The 22,772-nt window shown below is 43.1% G+C and overlaps 1 protein-coding gene across 4 annotated transcripts in view; it reads left to right on the top strand.

Moving 5' to 3' along the window:
- The first annotated feature begins 5,808 nt into the window (after positions 1–5,808).
- Positions 5,809–22,772, top strand: part of HEXB (hexosaminidase subunit beta) — a 266,121-nt gene continuing 249,157 nt past the window's right edge. For 2 of the 4 annotated variants that reach the window (XM_086960781.1, XM_086960780.1), the window contains exon 1: positions 5,809–6,288. In XM_086960781.1, coding sequence (XP_086816907.1) covers positions 5,987–6,288 — 302 coding nt within the window. In that variant the 5' untranslated portion in view covers positions 5,809–5,986. The remainder of the gene's footprint in view (positions 6,289–22,772) is intronic. The other 2 variants (XM_086960779.1, XR_015309286.1) reach the window with 2 other exon arrangements.

The raw sequence follows: 22,772 nt of genomic DNA, 5'->3' as shown, positions 1-22,772 counted from the left end.
CATGCTCGGCCGCCACCACTCCGGCACACATGCGCATTGGTAAAATCGCATCATACTAACTCCACACCCATGCGTGATAAACGGCTTATGACTCAGCGAAAGCGCAAGCATGCACCTTCTTCTACTTCTACTACAATACAGGTACAACCAATCCGGTCATGCCGCTACCCATAAAACCATCGTCCAAAGCTCATTACCTCTGTACCGGGCACCGCAGAAGGACATAGGTTCCAAGGAGGATCCAGATCGGCAATACCGTGAGTAAGACCATACCTACTCAAGCTCCAGAAGAGGGGTAAGCCACACCAACCTTCTTCCCCTGCAGGATGTTTTGTAACTGTACATTCTCTCTAGGGTCTCTATCTCTGCCAGGTGACCCAAGAAGGCGAGAACAGAAAAAGCCTATGTGAGGATAAAATGTTTCACCCACCCGTGCCTCACTTAGTTAACATTACGCTGTTTTAGCCCACCACCACCTCCGACCACGTTTGGCGTAAGATTGTCACGCCATTTCGGCATAATTTCTGCCACGTCATTGCCGCCTATAGGTCGGACACCCACCTAAAAAGTCGGCATCATTGTACTAAATGCTCTAATATGTGCCTTAATGCTAAAAATGACTCTCCCTTGTACGTCTGTCCCTGTCTTTTATGTTTTGTGTAGCAATGCTAGAGGGAATCCCCCTCTTACATATAGACGCACTTTAGGGTGTGCGACACATTAAATTAACACAACCACTATAATTTAGTTTTCTCTAATTTAATTGCACTTTTTCACATACTATAAGGTCCTGAGGAAAGCCAGTTTAAATAATAAGGCCTGGCTGAAACATGTCGACCACACATGATGCAGGAGTTCGTAATTTAAACTCCACCGCATCCGTTTGCCTTTTTAACTGCTAACAGGGGCCCAGAAATTAAACTTAATTAATCCCTCCGGTACTGGGACTTTCCTGTATGGCATTTTAATTTTCAATTTCTCACACTTTTTCACTGCACACTCAGCAAGAATACCAGCTCCGCAGTAACATCTGGCGTCGCAGCACACCCGGGACACATTCAGTGTCACTGTGGTGGGCCCGATGATGAAGCATGCCACCGACTAGGTCGGTGGGTGAGGGCTTCATGAAAAACCCAAGCGGTTTCTTTTCTTCGGAAAACGTACAACTCTGAGTCTTCTTACTACTTAACTACATATATGGTACTGGTCCTTTTTGATAGAACAAAGTCAATTCATTAACAACATAGGTACATGGTTAGAACCGAAAGATATTTCCGCAGAAACTTTCACTTGAGAGAAGATTGATATGTTAGGTTTCCGAACCTTAATTCTCCGATTCAAGGATACGCATTCAGTGGGAAAAGTATATATAGCAAAGGAAGGACCTTCTGTTCTAGGGTGGAAAGACCAAAACTTGTTAAATATCATACTCGACCCTAACAGTAAGGAACAAGTTTTAGTCTCATGCGAAGGGGAGGACACCAGGAAGTGAGTGTTACCAGAGTTCCCTGAAGTTTTTCCTAAAGGTATGGGTAAACTCAAGGGCTTCACTCATCAGATTCACTTAAAAGAGGGAGCTATTCCTAAGATACATAAAGCAAGGAATATCCCCTTCATAGTTAGGGAAGAAGTAAAAGGGGAGCTATAGAAAATGTTGAATAACAATGTTATTGAGCCAGTAGAAGCATCCGAATGGGTTTCTCCCTTGGTTGTCGCTCGGAAATGTAACGGTAGGGCCTGTTTGTGTGTGGACTTGAGGTAAATTAACAACAATATTCTGGTTGACCAGTTCCCACTTCCCAGGATCGATGAAATGTTATCCTTGACACGTAATGCCAGGTGGTTCTCCACGTTAGATCTGTCTTCTGCATATCACCAAGTGGTGTTAGACAAAGGAAGCAGACATTTGACCACATTTTGTACAGCTTTTGGCTGTTACAGATTTAAAAGTATGCCTTTTGGGTTGGCATCGGACACCACTGTATTTCACAGGCTGATGTCGAACCTATTTGGTACCATGCGTGAAGTTGTATTCTTCCAGGATGACATCCTAATTATGGGGAGAGATAGATCACAGCATGATGCAATTCTTAAAGAAGTACTTACTATTCTCAAAGACAATGGATTAATTGCTGAAAGCAGCAAATGCAAATTCGCAGAAAAATCGGAAACATACTTGGGCCATGAGATTTGTGAGTCGGGTATCAAACCCAAAAACAATTTGTTAGAGGCCATTATCAATGCCTCCTCACCCAATTCAAAGGATGAACTAAGATCTTTCCTGGGGCTGGCAGAATTCTATTCAAAGTTTGTTAGCAGTTTTTCACAGAAAACCTATGACATGCGTTGTTAATGAAAAACAAAACTACTTTTGTATGGAATGACGCTTGTCAGAAGTCTTTTGATAACATCAAGGGAGCAATTGCATGTGCTCACGCATTACAAGGATTCGATCCTCTTGCAGACACATTTGTCACCACAAATGCCAGTGGTACAGGTTTGGGGGCGTCCTGTCACAAGTGTCTGAGAAAGGTAAAGAAGTTTTTGTAGCCTTTGCTTCACGTTCTCTTTCTCCTACGGAAGAGAAATATTCCGTGATAGAACAAGAAACGTTAGCTTGTGTATGGGCCATGGAACATTTTAGGACATTTATTTGGGGGAAGAAATTTGTATTACGTTCCGACTATAAACCTTTAACTAAATTACTTACTACGGAAGGTTAGTCGAGAGCTTCTGCAAGAATAGCTACAATGTCAATAAGGCTCCAGGATTTTATTTATGAAGTGCAATATGTCCCGGGAGCAAAAAATGTCATTGCTGATAGTAGAGTTTCCTTACCCCTTAAGGAGATTGATCCTGATCCTTGGAGCGACTTTTATTAAGCAGGGGTGTTTACTGACACTACTGTTTTACGCAAGGATGATTAGGAAGAAGAATATAAATAAGATGATGTTTTGGGAGTTGTAAAAAGCAGGATCACGAATGGATGGTCCTACGATAGCAAACTCAAACTGGAGTTAAGAGCGTTTTGGGAAGTTCGCAATAAATTTGAGGGTGGAGGATGATTTTATTTGCAGAGGGGAAAAAATTGTGCCACCAAAATGAATGCGACTTAGGATTATTTCCATCGGCCATGACGGTCACCCAGGTGTTTCTCGTACTGAAAGAAACATTACTTTCTTTATTTCGGTTAAGACAACCATAAAAGAATACAGTGCATATTTATACGTTCATCATAAAATAAGAAAAGGTACCAATAAGAACTAAAATAAAGCTTAGTACAAACATGCATAAGATATCTGCACAGTTAGGGGTTAGGTTTCTAGGGCACACAATTTTGTCAGAATGGAAAATCTTACAGACACAATGATCGAGGTAGTACATATTTCAAAAAATATAAATAAATACAATCTAAAAAGACTTAAAAGATACTAGAAGCTAGTATAAAAAAGTAGTACGGTAAATAAGTATCCAGATCATAACAATCTGTAAATATTATACAAGGAGAAGTTAAAACTTAAATGTATAAGAGTGACTTTGATACATGACCATTTGCTTGACCTATTGCCATTCAGTGAGTTAAGTTTAAAACCAATTTATTTCTTGTTAGTACATCCTGTTACATTTTTAGTCCATATCTTTTTCTGACTATTGCCACAGCAAGGAAAAAACGGCTCAGATTAAATACTATAGTCTGTGATGTGTCCCCCTTGAACACTCTTTCCCCATCTTTAATTTTCCAAAAGCCTAAAAGGAGGCAAATGGGTTTAATCCACTTTTTCCTAGCTTGCAGATATGCATGACAGAGAAATAAGAGATGAGCCTCATCTTCCATAGCGCCTATATCACACAGTTCGCAGATATCAGATTTGTGATTTGCTATGGGCCCCTTATCACACACCCACTTAGATGTTCTAGATTTAATTTGCAGAATGCCATAACGATACTTTAGGTACAATGATTTTGCCATTGCGGGCAGAATTTCGTCCATGAAGCATTCAAATTTACTTTCAGTTTTAACATCAAAGAATTTAAGGGTCAGTCTTCCAATATTAGGATTTTGTAATATACAACTGTGGATATATTCCCAATACCTTGCTTTCAGCAATTTTTTAGAGAAGTTAGTGAGGGAATCAGGATCTGTTCAGAAGTTGTATAGGCCCAATTTTAAAAACCAAGAAACATTAAAGCATTATACTGGTGGCCAAGAATTGATTTGGACATTGAAAGATTTGTACATGCTTGTGTTAGTTGTGAGTCTTCGGATAAAGCACAAAAGACTCTCAATCATCCCATGTCCTCACTTGTTTGTCCTAAGTTACCATGGGAAATAGTAGAGTTAGATACCATGGGACCAATAGTGTCACAGGATTATTACCAAGTACATTATAGTGTTAGTTGACCTTTTTTCAAGGTGGATTGAGGTGGAAGTCGTTTTAAAGGTAGACACTGAAACGCTTATTACTTTCTTAGAGAAATGTTTCTTGAGAGAAGGTTTTCCTGTATCCATGTTAACCGACAATGGAGTTCAATTCAAATCAGGTTTAATGAAGAAGTTCGTGGAGAATACTGGTATTGTACAAACATGTACTGCTTTATATCATCCTAGAGGTAACCCAATTGTTGAAAGAGTCAATGGAATTTTGAAAGGAGTTTTACAATTAGGCAAAGAAAAGTAACAAAGATTGGAATGACGAACTCAACAAACTGTTATGGTCATACAGAATAATCGTCCATGATACTGTGGGTAAAAGTCCTATTTGTCTAATGCGTGGTAGGTTTCCTCATTGCAAGATTAATCCTGGATGGATGGGGAAGAGCAAAAAATATGATTGGGATCCTGATCAGGTGAGAGAATCCATCATTATTTCACAGTGTAAAAATAAACTTTATTTTGATGCAAAACATGGTACCAAGGAAGTTTGTATTAAAGTTGGGCAGTGTGTTAGAGTGAAATGTGGAAAAAAGGTAGGTAAGTTGCAATTTAGGTTTTCGGATCCCAGATTTGTGACAAAGTCATGCGTAACACAGTGGAGTTGGATGATGGCAGTATTCATCTTACGAATAGAATTTCCATTTCGGATGATGTTTCTGTTAACAAAAAAGGGGGCTAACCTTGAAAAGAAGAAAGATTATTGGCGGATGGAGGTTTTACATTTCTATGCGAAAGTGTGCGAAGGAGGAACACAGCTGTTAAAATATTGACAGGGTAAAAGTTAAAGAATGTAGCACTTACAGATGAAAGAGTGTATTGTGTGTAGGGCATGATGAAGCGAAGGAGATGTAAGGAAGTATATGCAGGACAGAGTGGAAAGAGGGTGCTGAAGAGGAAAGACTTGATGTGAAAAACGCAGATGGAGGATTTAAGAAAGTTGTGGAAGAAAAATGGCATAAGTATTTAAAAGAGACTGCAGAGCAAAGTGGTGTGGGGAGGGGGGGGGGGTTAGTGGAAATGACTGAAACATTCAAAAGACCACAGCATCACATACCGTAGTAATGTTTTGACAACCTCTTATTTTAACAAATGAAACATTTCAATTCAAATGATACACAACCAACTCAATGTTATTACTAATTTATCTGAAATTGCTGTCTACCATAGGCAAAGCCAATAGGTTGTCTTATTTTATCTGCATGACCCTTACGGTGGGTGTGATATGTCTGGGTGCAATAATAGGAAATCAAAGAGGTACAAAAATATCGGACAGATAGTACGCAACGGGAAAGCATAGGATTTTAGTTTACGTATTTTAATAGGACACGCCTTTTGGAATTGAGTCCTGGTCACGCTTCTTTGAGAGACCTCCCACACACTTATTCCATGCCACTTTAGGCTCTGGCAACATTCTTTCCGGCCACCTCCGACTAAACCTCACCTGACTACGAGTGGAGACCGGGCAGTATAACTGCGCATGTGCGAAGCAGCGAGCGCTCAGCGGTTCCTGGTTTGTCACGTGACGCCCGCAGTCGCTCGTTCCGCATTGTGATGGGAGCGCCGGTGTTCGCTGTCAGCATGCCTGGGTCTCGGTTGCCCCTCTTGGTGCTCTGCGCTCTTTGCCTCCGGGCCGGCCTCGCGGCGCCTCCGGAGCTGGTGGAAGAAAGTCAGCAGGAGGAGGCGCCACCGTTACCTCTTGAGCCGTCTAGATACGGCACTCTGTGGCCCCTTCCCCAGTCCGTGCACATTTCCCCGGAGGTGTACCACCTTTCCCCCGCCGTTTTCAAAATTGTGCACGGGCCGCAGTCTTCAGCCGGACCATTGTGTGTCATTCTTCAGGATGCCTTCCGCAGGTAGGTATTGAGTGACCAGCAGTGTGACAGTGAAAGTATCTGCAGAGCTATGCTTAGGTAACGAAAATCACAAAGTGAAGGTGCACAAGCTCACAAGGTCTTCTCTCTCTCCTCTCTCACTCGTTCGTTCTTGAACGGAGTCTTAGCACGCAGGAGAGCATGGTTGGCGGTCCTGGGCACCCATCTTATTAGTTTGACCTTTCACCCTTCTGCCCCAACTTTATAGGGCTCCTGGTGAAAGCGGAAGAAAAATATTTTGACACTGCTAGCCTCCTTCCGCATGAAAGCCGAAGGCTGTCATTGCAACACTAACCCTACATAGCACGTAAGAGGCGATCTGTCCCATAAATAACTCGACTTTATCTTTTTGTTTCACTAAACATGTTAACGTCTAGATGACAGGCAAACACAGGTGGAAACGTTATAGCGTAAATTTGTTTGTCTACATTTCGAGTACATCTCTGGTAAAACAAGTTGCCGATCCCCAGTATTGGAAGTAGAACTATTTTATTAAGTCCAAGTTGCTTCACCGAGTTTCCATTTGTGCATGACTAAGTATATGCTTGTATTTTAGGCGTGTGTTCACATAGTACAAAATTGAAGGTGCATTTTTAAATGTTGAGATTTTTTCCCTTGAGCTGAAACCCCTTCATTTTCACCATCACCATCTTTGTGGGAATTTCCACCATGTGTGCTGATTATTTTTGCCCTGACAAGAGTGAATTTCAGACTGTACGTAGGGTGATCCACACAGTTTCAGTTTTGTAGGTGTTCACTGACTTTGCAAGGCATCACTGCTTCAGTAAAGTCCATACCTTATCCCCGAGTAAAGATTTGTGCACAGGAAATATTTCTTCTGATTAAATTATTTTGTAAACCTAACCTTTTGAGAACACAAAACTAGTTCACACCCATAGCAGAAGCCATTTGCACACGTAAATCCAACCTTAGTATGCAAATGGCTTTGCGAATCAGACTCTAGATTTTTACCCATGGTCTCTTCTGTGTTATAAACAAAAGAATCAGACATAGCAAGGACAATTTTGTAAAACTATTACAAATAGTTATCATGCCTAGCCTAATCTCTGCATACAAAATCTTTAAAGGATTACTACTGTGGCAAATCAAACAAAATTCGATAAAGAATACAACTGTGGCCCACTGTATGCATCTCCCTATTTGCTTCTCCATTTTTATGTCTTTCTGCTCTTCGGATCTATACTAACCTTATGAAGGTCAGCAGAAGGGGACACACTGTCCAGTTTGCTTAGAAGAGTTGACTAGAACAGTAGCATTCTTGACAGCCTTGGGATACGAAACCATGAAATTCATTACTGAAAGTTAGAATTTTGATTAATGTGTAAATTCATATTGGGTCTGATTCGCTCACTTATTTTCACAGCTTAGTAAAATTTAAGAGCACAATGTATTTACCAGGGCAAAATCCAGCTTGAGATTTTGCTCACATAAACAGGCATTACTAGCACGGGAATTCCACAAGCGTGGCAGAATTTGTTTATTAACAATTCTAATCTTAGGGCAGTTTTTATGGACGTTCCAGGTTGAATCTACCTTTTTTAAGTAGATGTGTACCCCCAAACTTGCAAGTTCGAATTGGTTTACTGTTTACATGAAGTTTGTCATGGTCTGGAACAGGGGTCTCCAACCTTTTCTGTAACAGCTACTTATGTTCAATGAAAGTCATCCCGAGCTACTATTAGTGATGTAGGAGTGACCACCCCAAACAAGACTGTCAGCAGTAATCACATCAGTGCATTAAGCAGGGTTACCGGTAAATTCCCCTCTACATGGGTAATACATAGCTGCACCCCCCTGGCACATGGTAATATTGGAGGTAATAAATCTCTCCAACTCAAATAATAGCTATAAATAGATTTTGTAAATTCAAACATTTTTCTCTAAACAGCTTATGAGTTCTGAATATACACACATTTTCATCTCAAATGTATGCTTTATAATTGTTGCAAACAAATAATAATTCAACTAAGCAAAAGTTTTTATTTTGAGAGGCTGGGCTGCACACAGGAGACCTACTCACAAGTTACTGGAGAGCTGCTGGTTTCTCACGAGCTACTTGTTGGAGATGCCTGGTCTGGAGTAAAGTAACATTTTAATACATTTGCAATGGAAAAGGAACAATTACAACTGACTGCGGTGTAAAGGAAGGAATTTCTCCACAGTATGGCAGCACTTAATGCGTAAAAATAAGTGTAAAAGCAGGAGCACTAAGTTTTTGTTAGGACCCTGCCACTGACTGTGTCTAATGCAGAAACTGCTGAATACCTGGTCTTCAGGTCGCGCTTCACTTTCTGTCCCTTTATCTCACTCTTACAGATTATTTTTTGTCCCGCTATCTCTTTGTTACTGTTTTTCTGTATTTCCTAGTCTTTCGCCTTTCTCTCGTGTGTGACGGTCATGGAAACATAAGCCCATTGCCCACAAACTGGCCAAAATATAGCTATGGGTAAAATCAAAAACAAAGTTTTAAAGTGCACGTGTACTGTGTTTTCATGTATAAATGGTTACACATGTGAGTACTCATGGGAATTGGTTATAGCGGCCCTTTTCCTCTAGTTCTCCTGAAGCTCTTTGTGACTTGCAGAAAGTTTGAACTATAAGTGTTGTAACAGGCTGGGTTGCTTCACAGGGAGGCCGTACTGTCAGAGGCACGAGGGAGAAAGTGGCCAGACCGGAGAAGATCACGAGACCTGCTTACATCAGCAGTCACAAGACTCCTCACAGTAACAGGAAAAGAGTTCAGTCTTTGGACCTTACATCCTCGTTCGCCACAAGTTCGTCTAAATTAACCTTTTGACATATGCCTGAGCTTATTGTTGTCAGGGTCCCTCTAGCATCCAATTTTAACCGGTAGGGCTGGAATAACTGGTAATACTAGACCGCTCCTCGTTGCCTTAATGCTAGACATTTAGACATTCCTCGTTTTTCTGAACTCCATGTTTGTTTTGAAAACGTTTTCAGTACATTTAGATTTTTTTGAAAATAGTGACTCCCAGAGAGTTATACAACCGATATACATTTCTTCTACCTGCTATGGTAGAACCCATGTTTTTGAGTCATCTAGTCTCTCAACTACCCATCACCGTTTTGTTTCAAAATATTTCTGTTAAAGATTTGCGACACAAAATCTAAAAAGCACACCTCCCATCTCCGCAGAGCCATATGCTCGTCTCCCATTCAGCCCAAGTATACATATGAATAGATGATTGTCCTGTCCATGCTGTTGTTTGTTTCCCATCCAGCCACATTGTGAGCTATGGACCTGTTCTGCTCGAGAACGCGGTCGCTGAGCTATCCATGGACACCATATCCAGTCTCACTTTTTCGGGCATCCATGACGTGTATATGTTTCTTGGGTATCCATTTTCAACTGCTCTCGTTCTGGCGGGTCCGGAGAACCCCATGGTTGAACAACATTTCTTCTAGCAACCATGAACCTCACCCTACACACGCTCTTTACGTGTTGTTGTGGGGGCTACCTATTTCCTCCCACCCCCCGCCCCAAGAAATCGAAACTACACCCGTTTTTGCTGAGAGGCGGCCCTCTGCCAGCCACCTCTGTCATGCATTGTTCCACCTCAGATCAAAATGTCTTTAATTTTAGGCACTCCAATAAAACGTGGAACAGGATTCCCCTCTGATCACAGCCTTGCTGGCAGCAATCATCAGGAAGTGCACTCTCTTCTGGCCACAAGCAATCTGGTGAGATTATCCCAATGAAGGATCTTAACTGCTCCGGTCTGAACCGGGAATGTATAACTGCCTCTCGTAGTACCGTGACTGCCAGCACCCACTCCATGTCCTCAATGGTGCTCATGTCCTCCTCCCATTTAGCCCTGAGATCAACAAGCGGGGCAGCGGTATTGTTGATGGTAGTCCTGTATATGAGTATATGGCTTTCTGCAGATCACCTGAGAAGAAGTTTGCTCTCCAGCAGGATGCATCCATGAGGTGGGTTTGTCTGGGGACATGGGTTGCAGGAACTTAAATGCCTCAGTGCTAGCCAGTTTAAATTCCATTTGGACATCCACAAGGGGTTTTAGCTCCCCCCGCCCCAAAAAACTATGACCCAGTTTGCGAATCCCTATCAGATTTGATTTACGAAAGCCCAGTACACTCCCAACCTGCTAGAGATCACTAACCCGTAAAGGAGTTTCTTTTGTTAGTGTCTCACTTCAGTTAAGTTGGGGCAGTGCACTGTCCCAGGATTGGACCACCACCAGTGTGTCCTGTGGTTGTGATGCAATGTGATGTAAGCCTGTACGTCGGGGATAGCTATTACACCGTCATACACTTCCGATATCAGTTTTGTGAGGGCGATTTATAGCCATTATCCTTTACCATAGCAGTACCAGCTCTTCTGTCTCCACCCGTTGGAAGAACGCCTCTGACAACAAGTAGGGCTTGTTTTGGAGGACGTATGTGAATTTGGGGCCAGTGATCATCTTAAACAGTGCAGCTTGACCTAGGAGGGACAGAGGCAGCCTGGACCAGTATGAGATATTGTTTCTGGATTGGTCTCGGATAGCATTGAGGTAAAACATTACCTCCCTGTCCCTAGTTGTGGGATCCCCCCTCAGCCCTCCCAAATATTTGAATTGCTCGGTAACAATGGGGATCGCTTTCCACAGGACTACGTGTTACTGCTTCCCAGAGAGTGGATGGAGAACCAACTTCTCCCAGTTGATGTGCAAGCCAGAATAAAACCTAAACCGGTCCAGAAGGTGCTTAGGCAGCCAATGGTCAACTCCGGCTCATAGAGATAAAATAAAACATCATATGTGTATAGAAAGATTCGCTCCTCTCAATTGCCCCCCCTTCCGCCCCCATTTGAGCCCCTGTATGAGGGGGGTCACTCTATACCCAACAGGTAAAGGGTTCAAGCACCAGGACAATGATCATTGGACAGCAGGCATCCCTGCCTGGTCCTCCTCTTTAAGCGAAAAGGCTTTAAGAATGTCCTATTCACCCTAACCTTGCTCAGGTGTTTGCTGAATAGCAAGTCTACCCAGGCTTTGTATTGGGGGGCCGAAGCTAATAAGTGTCCGCACCTCCTGAATGTAAGACCATGCTAGCGTGTCAAAAGCTTTGGTTGTGTTTAGTGAGAGGACCACTATGTGGTCCTATATATCCTCCATGTAGGCCATACAGCCAAAGAGCCTCTGAAGATGAAGGCAGGTGCTCCTATTGGGCATGAAGCCCATCTGGTCTGGGTGCACCAGAGATGTAATAACTCGGTTGAAACATAGGGCTAATAGTTTGGCCAATATTTTTGTCTCTATGTTGAGGTGTGACCACGGGCAGTAAGAACCACACTCCAGCTTTTAGCCTTTCTTGGGCACAGTCACAATTGTCGGCATGCGGAGATAATAGGGAAATGTCCCATTTTCTCGTGCTCTTTTGAACTGAGCAAGGAGATGAGACATTGGCTTACTGGCAATACCCTTATAAAACTCTATTGGAAACCCATTGGCTCTGACTGTCTTGCCAAGCTCAAAATGGACCGCCAGATCAACTCTGTCTCATCTTCCTGCTTCCACACCCTCCGCCTCCTTCGTAAGACCTTCAAATGGATCCCCCTCGAACACCGAAAGACAGTCACTCACGCCCTGGCCACCAGCAGACTCGACTATGGCAACGCACTCTACGCCGGAATAAACAAAAACCTCATCCGCAAGCTACAGAACATCCAGAACGCCGCCGCAAGACTGGTCCTCAACCTGCCAAAACACTGCCACATCTCCCAGCACCTGCGCACACTCAACTGGCTCCCCGTCGAGGCGAGAATCACCTTTAAGATGCTCACCCACGCACACAAGGCCCTCCACGGCATCGGACCAGCATACCTGAACAGCCGACTCAAATTCCACGCACCCCAAAGGACCCTACGATCAGCCCAGCTTTCCTACGCCGTGGTCCCCCGCACCAGAAAGACCAGATCGGGAGGCCGCTCCTTCTCCTTCCTCGCGGCCAAAGCAAGGAACGCCCTTCCGCTCCACCTCAGACAGACAACATCGCTCCCCATCTTCGCAAGAAACCTCAAAACGTGGCTCTTCGACAGACCCCCTCCTTGATGGAATGGAACCTGCACCCCCCCCCGAACCCCCCCACCCCTAGCACCTTGAGACCCTTACGGGTGAGTAGTCGCGCTTTAACAAACTCCTGATTGATTGAGATTGTAACGCTGCAATTACCATGCCGACTTCCAGTTCAATCAAGGCTCCTCTACCAAGGTTCTGTTGTCCGGAGAAAGCTGTGGTGCATGACATCCCCCAGGAAGTCTTGTGTGTCCTCCACCAAAATTAAAAGAATGCCTGTAGCCCTAACCAGCCATACGCCATTACCAAACAACCTTATGTTAGTGGATGCTACTCCAGTTCCGACCCCATTGCGACAAGCAGTCCTATTCCACAAATGCCCACAATCACCGGGAGCTGTGGGTCAGGAGTCAAAGTGGTTTCTGCAAGTTTTCAGTCCCTTCTGCTCTTGCAGCAGTCCGCACAGAAGATTGGCGTTGGAGCTTTGGGACTTGTGCCGGGCCTTCCTTGGAGCGCCAATGACACCTACTTCTACGATTCTGTTGGAGCGCCAATGACACCTACTTCTACGATTCTGTTGCAGCACCTCCCTCCATGTATCTTGGCCATTTGGTTACGCCAGCGTTTCTCCCGATGACTCCCGCTGCAGGCCAGGCCACTCCTCCACCCAGTCCCATACTGCCTCTGGCGTGACCAAGAAAAACATCTCTCTAAGAATGACCTGAGGCGAGCAGGGTAGAGTAGAGCATATTTGAGTTACATGGCACGAAGATTTTGCTTTGTCTTGTCAAAAAAGCATTGTTGTACCTTTGCAGTGTAGTCTGGCAAAACCGTGACCTTCATGTTCTCACACGTTAGGGAGCCTAGTACGCGGGAGATCCATAGTAAAGCATCTGCGATGCCTCTGCCTTGCCTTATGCTGGAGCAGCTCACTTCTGGCCCAGGTAGAAACTTCCCTCCTGAGTTCAACGTATGTGGAGGGCACTTCCTCTTTGTCTGGGAAGTCTGAAGCAAGGGAGTTAAGTGCCATGGTTTGGGTGCATAGATAAAGTGTAATAAGATGGACTCCCTTAAATCTGTATGGTCTTGTAGAAGGAAGGAGAATGATTTAGGCTCAGCTGTCTGGCCACTGTGGCAGAACCCTGCAATCCCTGGTTTCACCCTCTTGCAATCCTTGTATCTAGTGTTTCTCAGTGTAGCTAGGCATTCCATGAGGCAGTATGTTGTTCATAATTATAAAGCGCATAAGTAAAAATCACACTTTCTATTGTCATATGGGCTCATGATGCAACAATTATTGTTCGTTCATCTTTAAAAAAAATTCTGTATTCCTTTTTAAGGTGGTATATTAAACAGCTGTAACAAATGGTAGGTCTGCTGATAATTCCATTATTCAATCGGCTCTTTCAGGTACACCGGTATGTAGGAAACCAGATTGGTAAACTATTTGAGAGAAAGGCCACAGTCTTGATGTGATCTGTGGCTGAGCTCCAGATAGTTTAACCAATCTAGTGATTTGAAAACAAATTCAGGTGTCTGGGAGTAATTCTGTGTTTGCTCTCTGTAGCTTGGCTCCAGCAATCAATCTTCCCTCAGAACAAATGCATGTGCTATATGAACAGTAGCCTATTGCAACATTAAATGAACATTTTAACAAGATACAATTCTCAAACCACTCTAGATGGAAATGAGTAATATTATAGCAGAATGAAGAAGATTTTACATAAACACACAGATATTCAAGGAATTAATTTGGCTACTGGTTTATTATTCCTGAAGGTAGGCCTGAAGAACTGTCTTGATGCTTTGGACTTGAAAAAGCTTAGAGGGTGCTTGCGTAGGGCCACCTCCCGAGTGCCCCATGCCCTTTAATTGTCAACTACTAACTTGTGCAGACTGCAACACTTTCCATAGAGTTGCACTACAAAAGACTGGCTCCAGACTAGAATACTGTAAGAATTAGATTTTTCACAGATTAAACCTCACAAGTCCTACAACAATGGAAATCCTATGCTGAGGTGAAGCAACCATTTGGAGAAATGCTATTCAAATTCATGTTCCTCTACCCAGCTTAATTAAAGTTGCTACATGAGTGAAACTCGCACTTTTTGATTTTCCAGCAAGTGCTTGGTATTAGGTGGAAGAACTGAAAACCCACAAGAACAAACCTGAAAACTTACTAAGACTAATCGTGACCCAATAGCTCAACTTGCTTCCAAAGAGAAGAGGTGGCGTGGTCAAATAAACGACTCCACAAGAATGAGAGACCCTGAAGAGGAGTCTGCATCTTCAGGTGCAAGTGGAGGTGACTATCCTGTTCCCCCTCTCGCCCCCAAATAAAATAATTACAACATGATCAAAAAGCACAGCACGTGGGAACATGCATCCACCTCAAAACAACCCACCCTGTGTATTCTTCTCCTGTTTTTCCCATCCCCTCTTACCTCCCTACTCCTCTCCGTAACAAACCAAAGGGCGCTAGTAACCTTTTCAAAGACCGCACTAACGATTTTGTAACACTTACGACTTGCTAGGAAGCGACTAAAGGCCTCAGCCATTTACCCAACCAAATAGCAGAAAGTTTTACAGATGCTTCAAGTGTGGAAGTATGAGTTGTGCGGGAGCTGCTAGAATAAGTGTTGTCAGTTTTTACCAGTTTTTAGTTTCACATATCACCCACTGGAGATGCACAACATACCCATATTACAGGTCCAACGCCAAATACAAAACCTAGCAAGAAATCAACAGAATGCGGATTCATACAATGGAATGTTACGAACCTGAATAACAAAAGTAGGAGAGACGATTCTACAATATGCTAAGAAATTCTCCCCATCGACCTGTAAGACACATTAGGCACAAACTGCACCTTTGTTGATCTCCATGGGTCCAGGGTCTACAACTCTGGAGACTTTCAATATTGCTTCTCAAACCGTTCCCAATAATTCTCACAGATTACACAGCGACCAACTTGGGTGCTCCAAAACGATCTCTGAGATGATAGAGGGGCTGACGTGTACTCCTCTTAGTGTACTTACACTTGTCGATAACACTTTACAAATAAGAGCAAATATCTTAACCAGATCCCTGCCTGAGATGATCATAATGGGAGGGAGCGTAATCTGTGTCATTGAACCCCAAATGGATACCTGGGGAAACCACCATGTCTCAAAGGACAGCCTAACTCCTTAAATGAGTAATCCTGATTGGCTTGAGCAATGTCTAGTGCATGAACAACTTGGGAGAGCTAGACTACATACATTAATTGAACTCCAACCACTGTTGGCCCAGAGTAGATTATTTCTGTACACTGGGAGTGTATCTGCCTGGAATACTGAGCTTGTGTAGATTTCCTCGATGTATATTGTACCACTCTCCAGTAGAAATAACCCTTGGCTGCCAAAGAAGCGGCCCTTGGGGACATTGGCATCTTAATGCCTAGTGGTTATTGGATGGTGATTTCTTGGAATTCCTCAGGCAAGAAATTGAGGCCTAATTTGAAATACATCAATCCTCTGTATTCACCACACATACATTTTGAGAAGCTTTCAAGATCGTTATCCAAGAGAAAGCAATCTCCTTAGCCAGCAGTACTAAAGAACGCAAGCATAATCTCTACGCTGGAGAAGAAATTCACATTGAGTATTGACTAAAACACACTCAATCAGCTAGAAACTACAGACTATTGCTAAAGCAGCACCAGATAGACTTCTAAGTTCTCCTGGGTGGCATCCAAACACAGCATTTGAGGAGAGTGATAAAGCCGGCCAGCAGACTCCTTTATTGGTGTACCAGTCATGGCATGAGAATTGGAATCATATCAAACGTTCATGACCCAGGAACAGGCCAGGCAACATTCTCCCTTGAAATCACAGAAAAGTTTGCAAAATTCAATAAACCGCTTTATTCTAACCTCGATCAACCCAGAATAGACATTGAAATCGGATAGTAAAAGACCTCCTAAATATTCAACTCTGTGCCAAGGACGGACAGGCTTTGGGCTCTCAATATCTGCTGAAGAGATGCAATATGCCTTCTAACAAACCATCTTCCCCAGTGGAATCCCAAAGTAATTCTTTAAATTAAGTTCCTCTCTTCTGACTCCACGCTTGCAGGCAACGCACAAAGAGACCCTGCAATTTGTCTCCTTACTATTCTACTTCAAAGGCACAACTATCACAGTTCTACTAAAGCCTTTTAAGTCTCCAAGAGAATGCCCATAAAGACCCATCTTCTTATTCCTCATGGAAGCTAAATTGTTGCAAAAATCCTCGCTAATTGGTTGATTTAAAATCAATTTGATCAGTTATTCATTGGAACCAAAATGGCTTCATACCTATTTAACATTAGCCGCAAAGAGCTAAAAATGAGAATTCATAGTGTAAGGGTGTGTATGTAACCTCCAAGTGTTATAGCCTGTCATGCTGAAACAGTTTGATCTGGGTAGGTTATGTACAGTAAACTCAGGGTGGGTGGATATGAAATAATATTTGCATGTGTGTTGTAATTTGCGTTCATCTGCATATTTGCCTGTAAAATTGTTTTTGCTAAAGATTTTTTCTTTTAATGGATGGCGTACGTAGAAAATTGAGGGATCTCGTGGTATGATACTAGAGTCCCTAATCTCTCATGGATGACATTTATTTTAAGTGCATTCTGTTCCATAGTTTTGTGTGCATCTGTACATTACAGAAATTCACCATCCATATGCTAAAACAACGTTGGGCTGCCCTAAATGGAGCAATAGACCTCAAGCTACATTTAAAGGAAGCACAAGCAACTGCTGACCTGTTTCTACTGGTCAGCGAAGTGGAGATTGACACCCTACAGACTTTCTAATTTGGGGAGAGGCAACAATGTTTTGCATATGGTTTGCCCTCTTCATTGATGGTGCAGAAGGATAAAATCATGAAGGGGTATACACTTAGAGTAATTACCAGTGGTTTTGCTCAAAAGGTTAATTTCACCTTCCTTTTGTCCTTTCACTTCACATTGAGTTGACCCACACTAGGGGATTTATCGCCTAAAGGACGGTGCACTGCCTATGAGCATTTAGCACCTTTTCTTCTAAACCATGTTTATGGGAAGCATTACACGGTTTCCCTGTCATGCTCTGAAGTTGATGTTGAATTGGAGGCTTGCCCAGAAGGCCATCTTGTTAGCAAGTTGGGCAGTTATACAACTCCACTGGTAAGAGATGGGATTGAAGTACAAGATTGTTAGCGAGGGGGACCATGGGAGATAGTGGATGTGAGAAGCAAGCAAGGTACACAGTAGGCCAGGGAGGAAAATGAGGCACTGGGCAGGTAATTGTGGGAAGAGAACACAAAATGAATGAGAAGCGTGATGAGGCACACCACTGATATGACAGGAAGGAATGCCTAGATCAGAGTGGAAGGAGACACAAGTTGGGTAAAAGAGGAGAGGTGGACATTAGCCAGACAAGAGGGTAGCGTGGGACATAAGCTTGATGAGAGGAGAAGATACCAAGACTCCTGGCAGATGAGAAGTGGGTCCAAGGCACATGAGAGAGAAAGAGAGAGAGAGAGAGAGAGAGAGAGAGAGGTGATAGAGAGGGAGCTTTAGTTACACAACCGATTGAGAGCAGAGTGAGGCACACACCTGGTAAACATGAGTAGCAGGACATGGTCCAGATGAGTGTGAGCAAGGCACAAGACAAACAAAAGGGACACAGAGAAGCAGTAATAGCGGAACATATCCCTTTTCACGTGTTTCTCACCTAATCCCACCCAAAAATATTAGGAGAATCTGGTGAATCTTCCAGTTATCTTTGTTTCTTGAAACTCAATTGTAGCAAACACTGATTGTTGATACTTATCCACACAAACTCCTGTTGCATGTTCCACCTTTCCTTGCTGTCATTGCACAGATCTAAATTAAGGTGTGACAAGGCACATTGTGTTACTGGAATACAAAAAGCAAAAAACTTTTTCATCCTCCTATCCCCTTATAATGCCTCCACCTGCACAGAAATGTACATGGCTTCCTGGTACCCAGACCCACTACTCCATGTTCTCCTCCCCTCATTCTTAGGTGGCACAGACTAGGGTATTAAATCACAGCAGCCATAATCTACTATTACATTTTAATGCATGGGTGCCCATGTTATATGAACCTATCGTACCCATTGGCTGTTCATGTCTATGCAGAGTGGTACATCTTCAATCTACGCAGCGGCTGATTTATACTGCTTCTTGCTGGGCTGTGGGTTCAGTCACTTTACATGTAACATTGTGAATTCTATACTCTGCATTATAGTTTGCCATCACAACAGGTGCTGGGCTCAACAGGTATACACCCATCCCCTTTTCACACCTCTTGGTCTGTCAAATGCTCAAATGTTTGTGAACCCATAATTCCTTCTTATACAGTAGCATTTTGATAGTTGTGTTAGCCTATTGTGGAACATATGGCTTTGTTCCACATGTATTTCATATGGTGCAAAACCACTTGGTAGCCGTATACATACCCATGGAGTGTAGTAGTTGATGAATGGGGTATTTAGCACGATTAGTGTGAAGGACCAAGATATTGCGCCTGCAATAATTGTACCCTGAAGTAGTTAAAGGAAGGGGGCCCAAGAGGATATCTGCAAGGTCTTTTTGTACCTATCTGACTAACTGGTCTAAGCATGTATAACTGAGTAGTGCTCCTGATGGGGCTCCAGCTGATGTGTGTTTGTCACAGAGGAACTATTGAGTGATGTGGAGTCCACATGCAGCAAGTACACATTGGACTCACCATCTTACCAGTTCCATAAGAGATACTATGAAATTGTGTACTTCAATGGATATCGGTGAAGACAGTATTTATACAGGTCTTTGCCAGCCATGTACTAGGCCTGCCTGTTGACCTATGTATTTAGACTAGTCTAAGTTAACACGTTACGGTGCCAGTTTGTTTAAAAAGATTATCGACTCCTATGACCTCAGTCAGCAGATCATACTTTTATCTAGGTACTGTTCTTTCAGCTTTAGATAGCTGTTGAGGCCCACCCACAGCTCCACGGACTTCTCTGATACAACTAGGAAGGCATACCTGTCCCTGTATTCTATCTGCAGATGTAGGTTGTTGCTTTAGGTACATTCAGTAGCCCTAGAGTAGTCTGCCCCCAGTTTGTGCTAATTTTTACGGCCTTATGGAGGAACAGTTTTAAGTAGACTGCTATAGTTTGCCTCTCTGAAAGTGTATAGGACTATGACCAAGGAGAATTTACAGTCTCCTTTAAGCATATCTCTTGGCTCTTTCAGAACAGCCCCTTACTTAATCTTAGCCAATATGCCATTTGCATTCCAGGTAGGAAACTGTAGTGTTTGTGATTCAGCTTTGTTGGTCCTTTCAGCCATTTTGAAAGATTCACCCAAAGGGCAGCAAGACCATGTATGAGCCAACAATAACTAACGAAAATATGCAAACTAAATGAAGAGAAATGTAAGCTAAATAAAAACACTTGTGAACAATTCTTAACCCCGTCCTACCCACCCACCCTGTATTTAGAAATATGAAGCATTGTTAAGTTTGGTCAAGACACCATTTGTCTCTCCAATGGCATCCTAAAATACATTAGAACCCTAGTAAAACTTATCTTAAAACTAGCCCCTCAACTGATTTGCAATGATATAGGTATGAATTAACATCTTAGGCCTTCATTAAATGAAATGTTTTGCAATCTTCATGTGTCCAGTTATAAGCCAGATTATTAGTGTGAACATTATGGCAAGGTGTATCGAACTGTGTTGTGGCGTGGCTGGACAGGATGTCTTCTCTTGTTACTGGTTTGTACTTGCGGACCATGTATCTTCTTATGGTCTTTACCGCTTTGGAGAGCAATACTATAGTCTAGATGTGGATCATCATTGATGTGCTTGACTGATTGTGGACATTCTACACAAAGGAAATGGAACCAGAGCTTGGCTAAAGATGCCTGCGATCTGGCAGTCTATTTCTGGCTTTGAACTGTCTGTAGCAGGCCCCAAATCGAGCGCAGGGTCTGGACAGGTGGGCAAGAGCCCTGTCTTCTTATGTGCTCTCCTTTTAAGCCTACGTCGTTGCCCCTTCCTCCCTTCTGGGTTGGACATCAAGTGGGTCTTCATTGCATGTTCTTTTGGCAGTTGAGGCCATCGGTTTGGACTGTTGAGTGCAGCTGCCTCTGGGGGTTCAAAGAATTCCTTGTTTTTGAAGAAGACATTGCGTTTCATGGGTTGGAGTGCCATGTATTCCAGCTTTATGGCATGTAGTTTCCATTTTACGCTGTCAAAGGGGTTTCTTTGCTTCTGCACTCGTTTGGTGTAAAATGGGGATGCTTGTGAATTCATATGCAACTGAGCCCTTGACATTGGGCTGGATACCCAGGAGTGACTTCCGGGCCAGCACATTGGGAACTTGCTCAATCTCAAAACACAGGACTGTTCCCATGAGGCACAGGGTCAAGGCTGATTTGCATATAGCCAGTGTCTGATCTAGGGTGGTGTGGAGAGAAAAAAAACGATGGATTTAGGCCCAGATCTTTGTACTGGGGTGAATGTAAGACATTGTTCTGCATTCTGTCCATCAACTGTGTATTTTGCAATCTCAAAACAGGCAGCCAACTCTGCCTCTAGTACCAAGAAGTGGATCCGGACACCAAGGAAGTGGTCAGGCTGGCCACCCTTGACCTACCTAAAAAAAACCTACTACATGAATGTTTCTGCGGTCTGCTCTACCTTCTGTGTCTTCAGAGCTCTGTGACGAGCTTCTGAGTCTCCCACTGTTGTCTCGAGTGTTTTTCACGGTATTCTTAAATTATGAGATTGTTTTTCTGCCTGCCTTTTTAATTCTACCTGCAGCATTCCAAAAGTCTTTTCCCACAAATATCATATCTTACACATTTTTCGCAATTTTAGTCTTTAGTTTCAGGCTGGTATGATCAGTGGCCTGCAGGAACGTCTTTGTGCCTGTAGTTTGAGCGCCAATCCCTCGGTTGCTGTGGTCACTTATTCTCAAGAGGTTTCTGTTGAGAATCCAGGAGCTTTACACATTTTTCAATCTTGGGTTTAGGGGGATCTGTCTTGGCTTAGTGCTGCTAGAAGGAGAAGAGGCACCCACAGTGTACTATGGCCCACATCGGGATCAGGTTCACTTACAGTAGCGGTGTGGGTCTCTGCCTCAGGCATTGTTTACTTAAGAGAGATAAAGTGGGCCTCCCTTTCCCCAGCTGGCCTCTTCTTTAAGGACACGAACACCTGGTATAACAGTCTTTCATTCATACAGCATGTCTTCTAGTTTCTCCCCACATGTCACATGGCTCCCAATTTCTCAGGATCTCCTTAAGCTGGTTCCCCTTTCCCAGACACACTTTTGTTCACAACCGATGACCTCAGTCTACATTACACCCAGCAGGGCCTGGTCTGCCCCCATACAGGCTTTTAACGCCGTACCAGTTTATTTTAGGGTGCACAGTGGTAGCTTCAGTGCTGTGAGTTGTGACCACCTCTTCTGTGCACACAGCACTTCATTTTGGACCTTAACCCTCTCTCCTCTGCAGCAGGGAAGACCCCTGCGTGCTAATCTCAAGTCCTTGTTTACACTCACATTTTTAGTCTGTTCCGATCACTTAGAGCGCTGTATGTCGCACAAATGAGCTGGAACTGGATTTGTATTTGAAGAGGGCAGTCAATAGAGGCTTAACGAGGATCAGTTTTACATTGGTTTCAATTTGATGCCGAAGAGCAGTCTAGCTGTGCTGTTATGACCTTGTGGTTGCAGTGCTGGGATTCCCCGACGAAGGGCTCATTCCCATGGTCCAGTAGTATGTGTAGTATCTCAGCTTGCTGGCCCTGAGATACTACACAGAATCCGCTTCAGTCCATGCATAAGACTCTGGAGCTTGACTAGCAGTTATCCATAAAGCATCTAAATTTGGCTGTTGTGAACATTGTTTTAGTTTTTAACCAACAATTATTTCACATGGGAAGTGGAGAATGAGAATCATGCCATAGTTTCCTTAGCTGCTTTACCTCAGGTTATTATTTAATAGTGGTATGATAATGCATGTTTTTTGGGCTTCGACATTCTCCACTCCAGGGATGCAGGGATGCATACTTGCCAGCAAATACAGCTCTCAAAAGCGCCAAGCTAATACCTGTAAGAGCCATAACGTTCACAATAATGGCACAGCGAATTTCTGTATTTGTATTTTTTGTATACACCTATTGGGCATGAATGGGAAATGCACTTACCTTATTGTAAAATGCCAGTATAACATTTTTCCGTATTTATTGTGACCATTATTTCTTTTCATGTTCAAGTACTCAAGAATATAAAATACTTTCGACCCACTTTGAGGCGATGTGATGTCCTCCTTTTCTGTGGTTTAATAGTAATTTGTTTATTTTCTTGTATAAATGT

This window comes from Lissotriton vulgaris, chromosome 3_1 (assembly GCF_964263255.1).
Source record: "Lissotriton vulgaris chromosome 3_1, aLisVul1.2, whole genome shotgun sequence".
In the NCBI taxonomy this organism is placed as follows: Eukaryota; Metazoa; Chordata; class Amphibia; order Caudata; family Salamandridae; genus Lissotriton; species Lissotriton vulgaris.
This window is presented reverse-complemented; position numbering and strand designations above follow the sequence as displayed.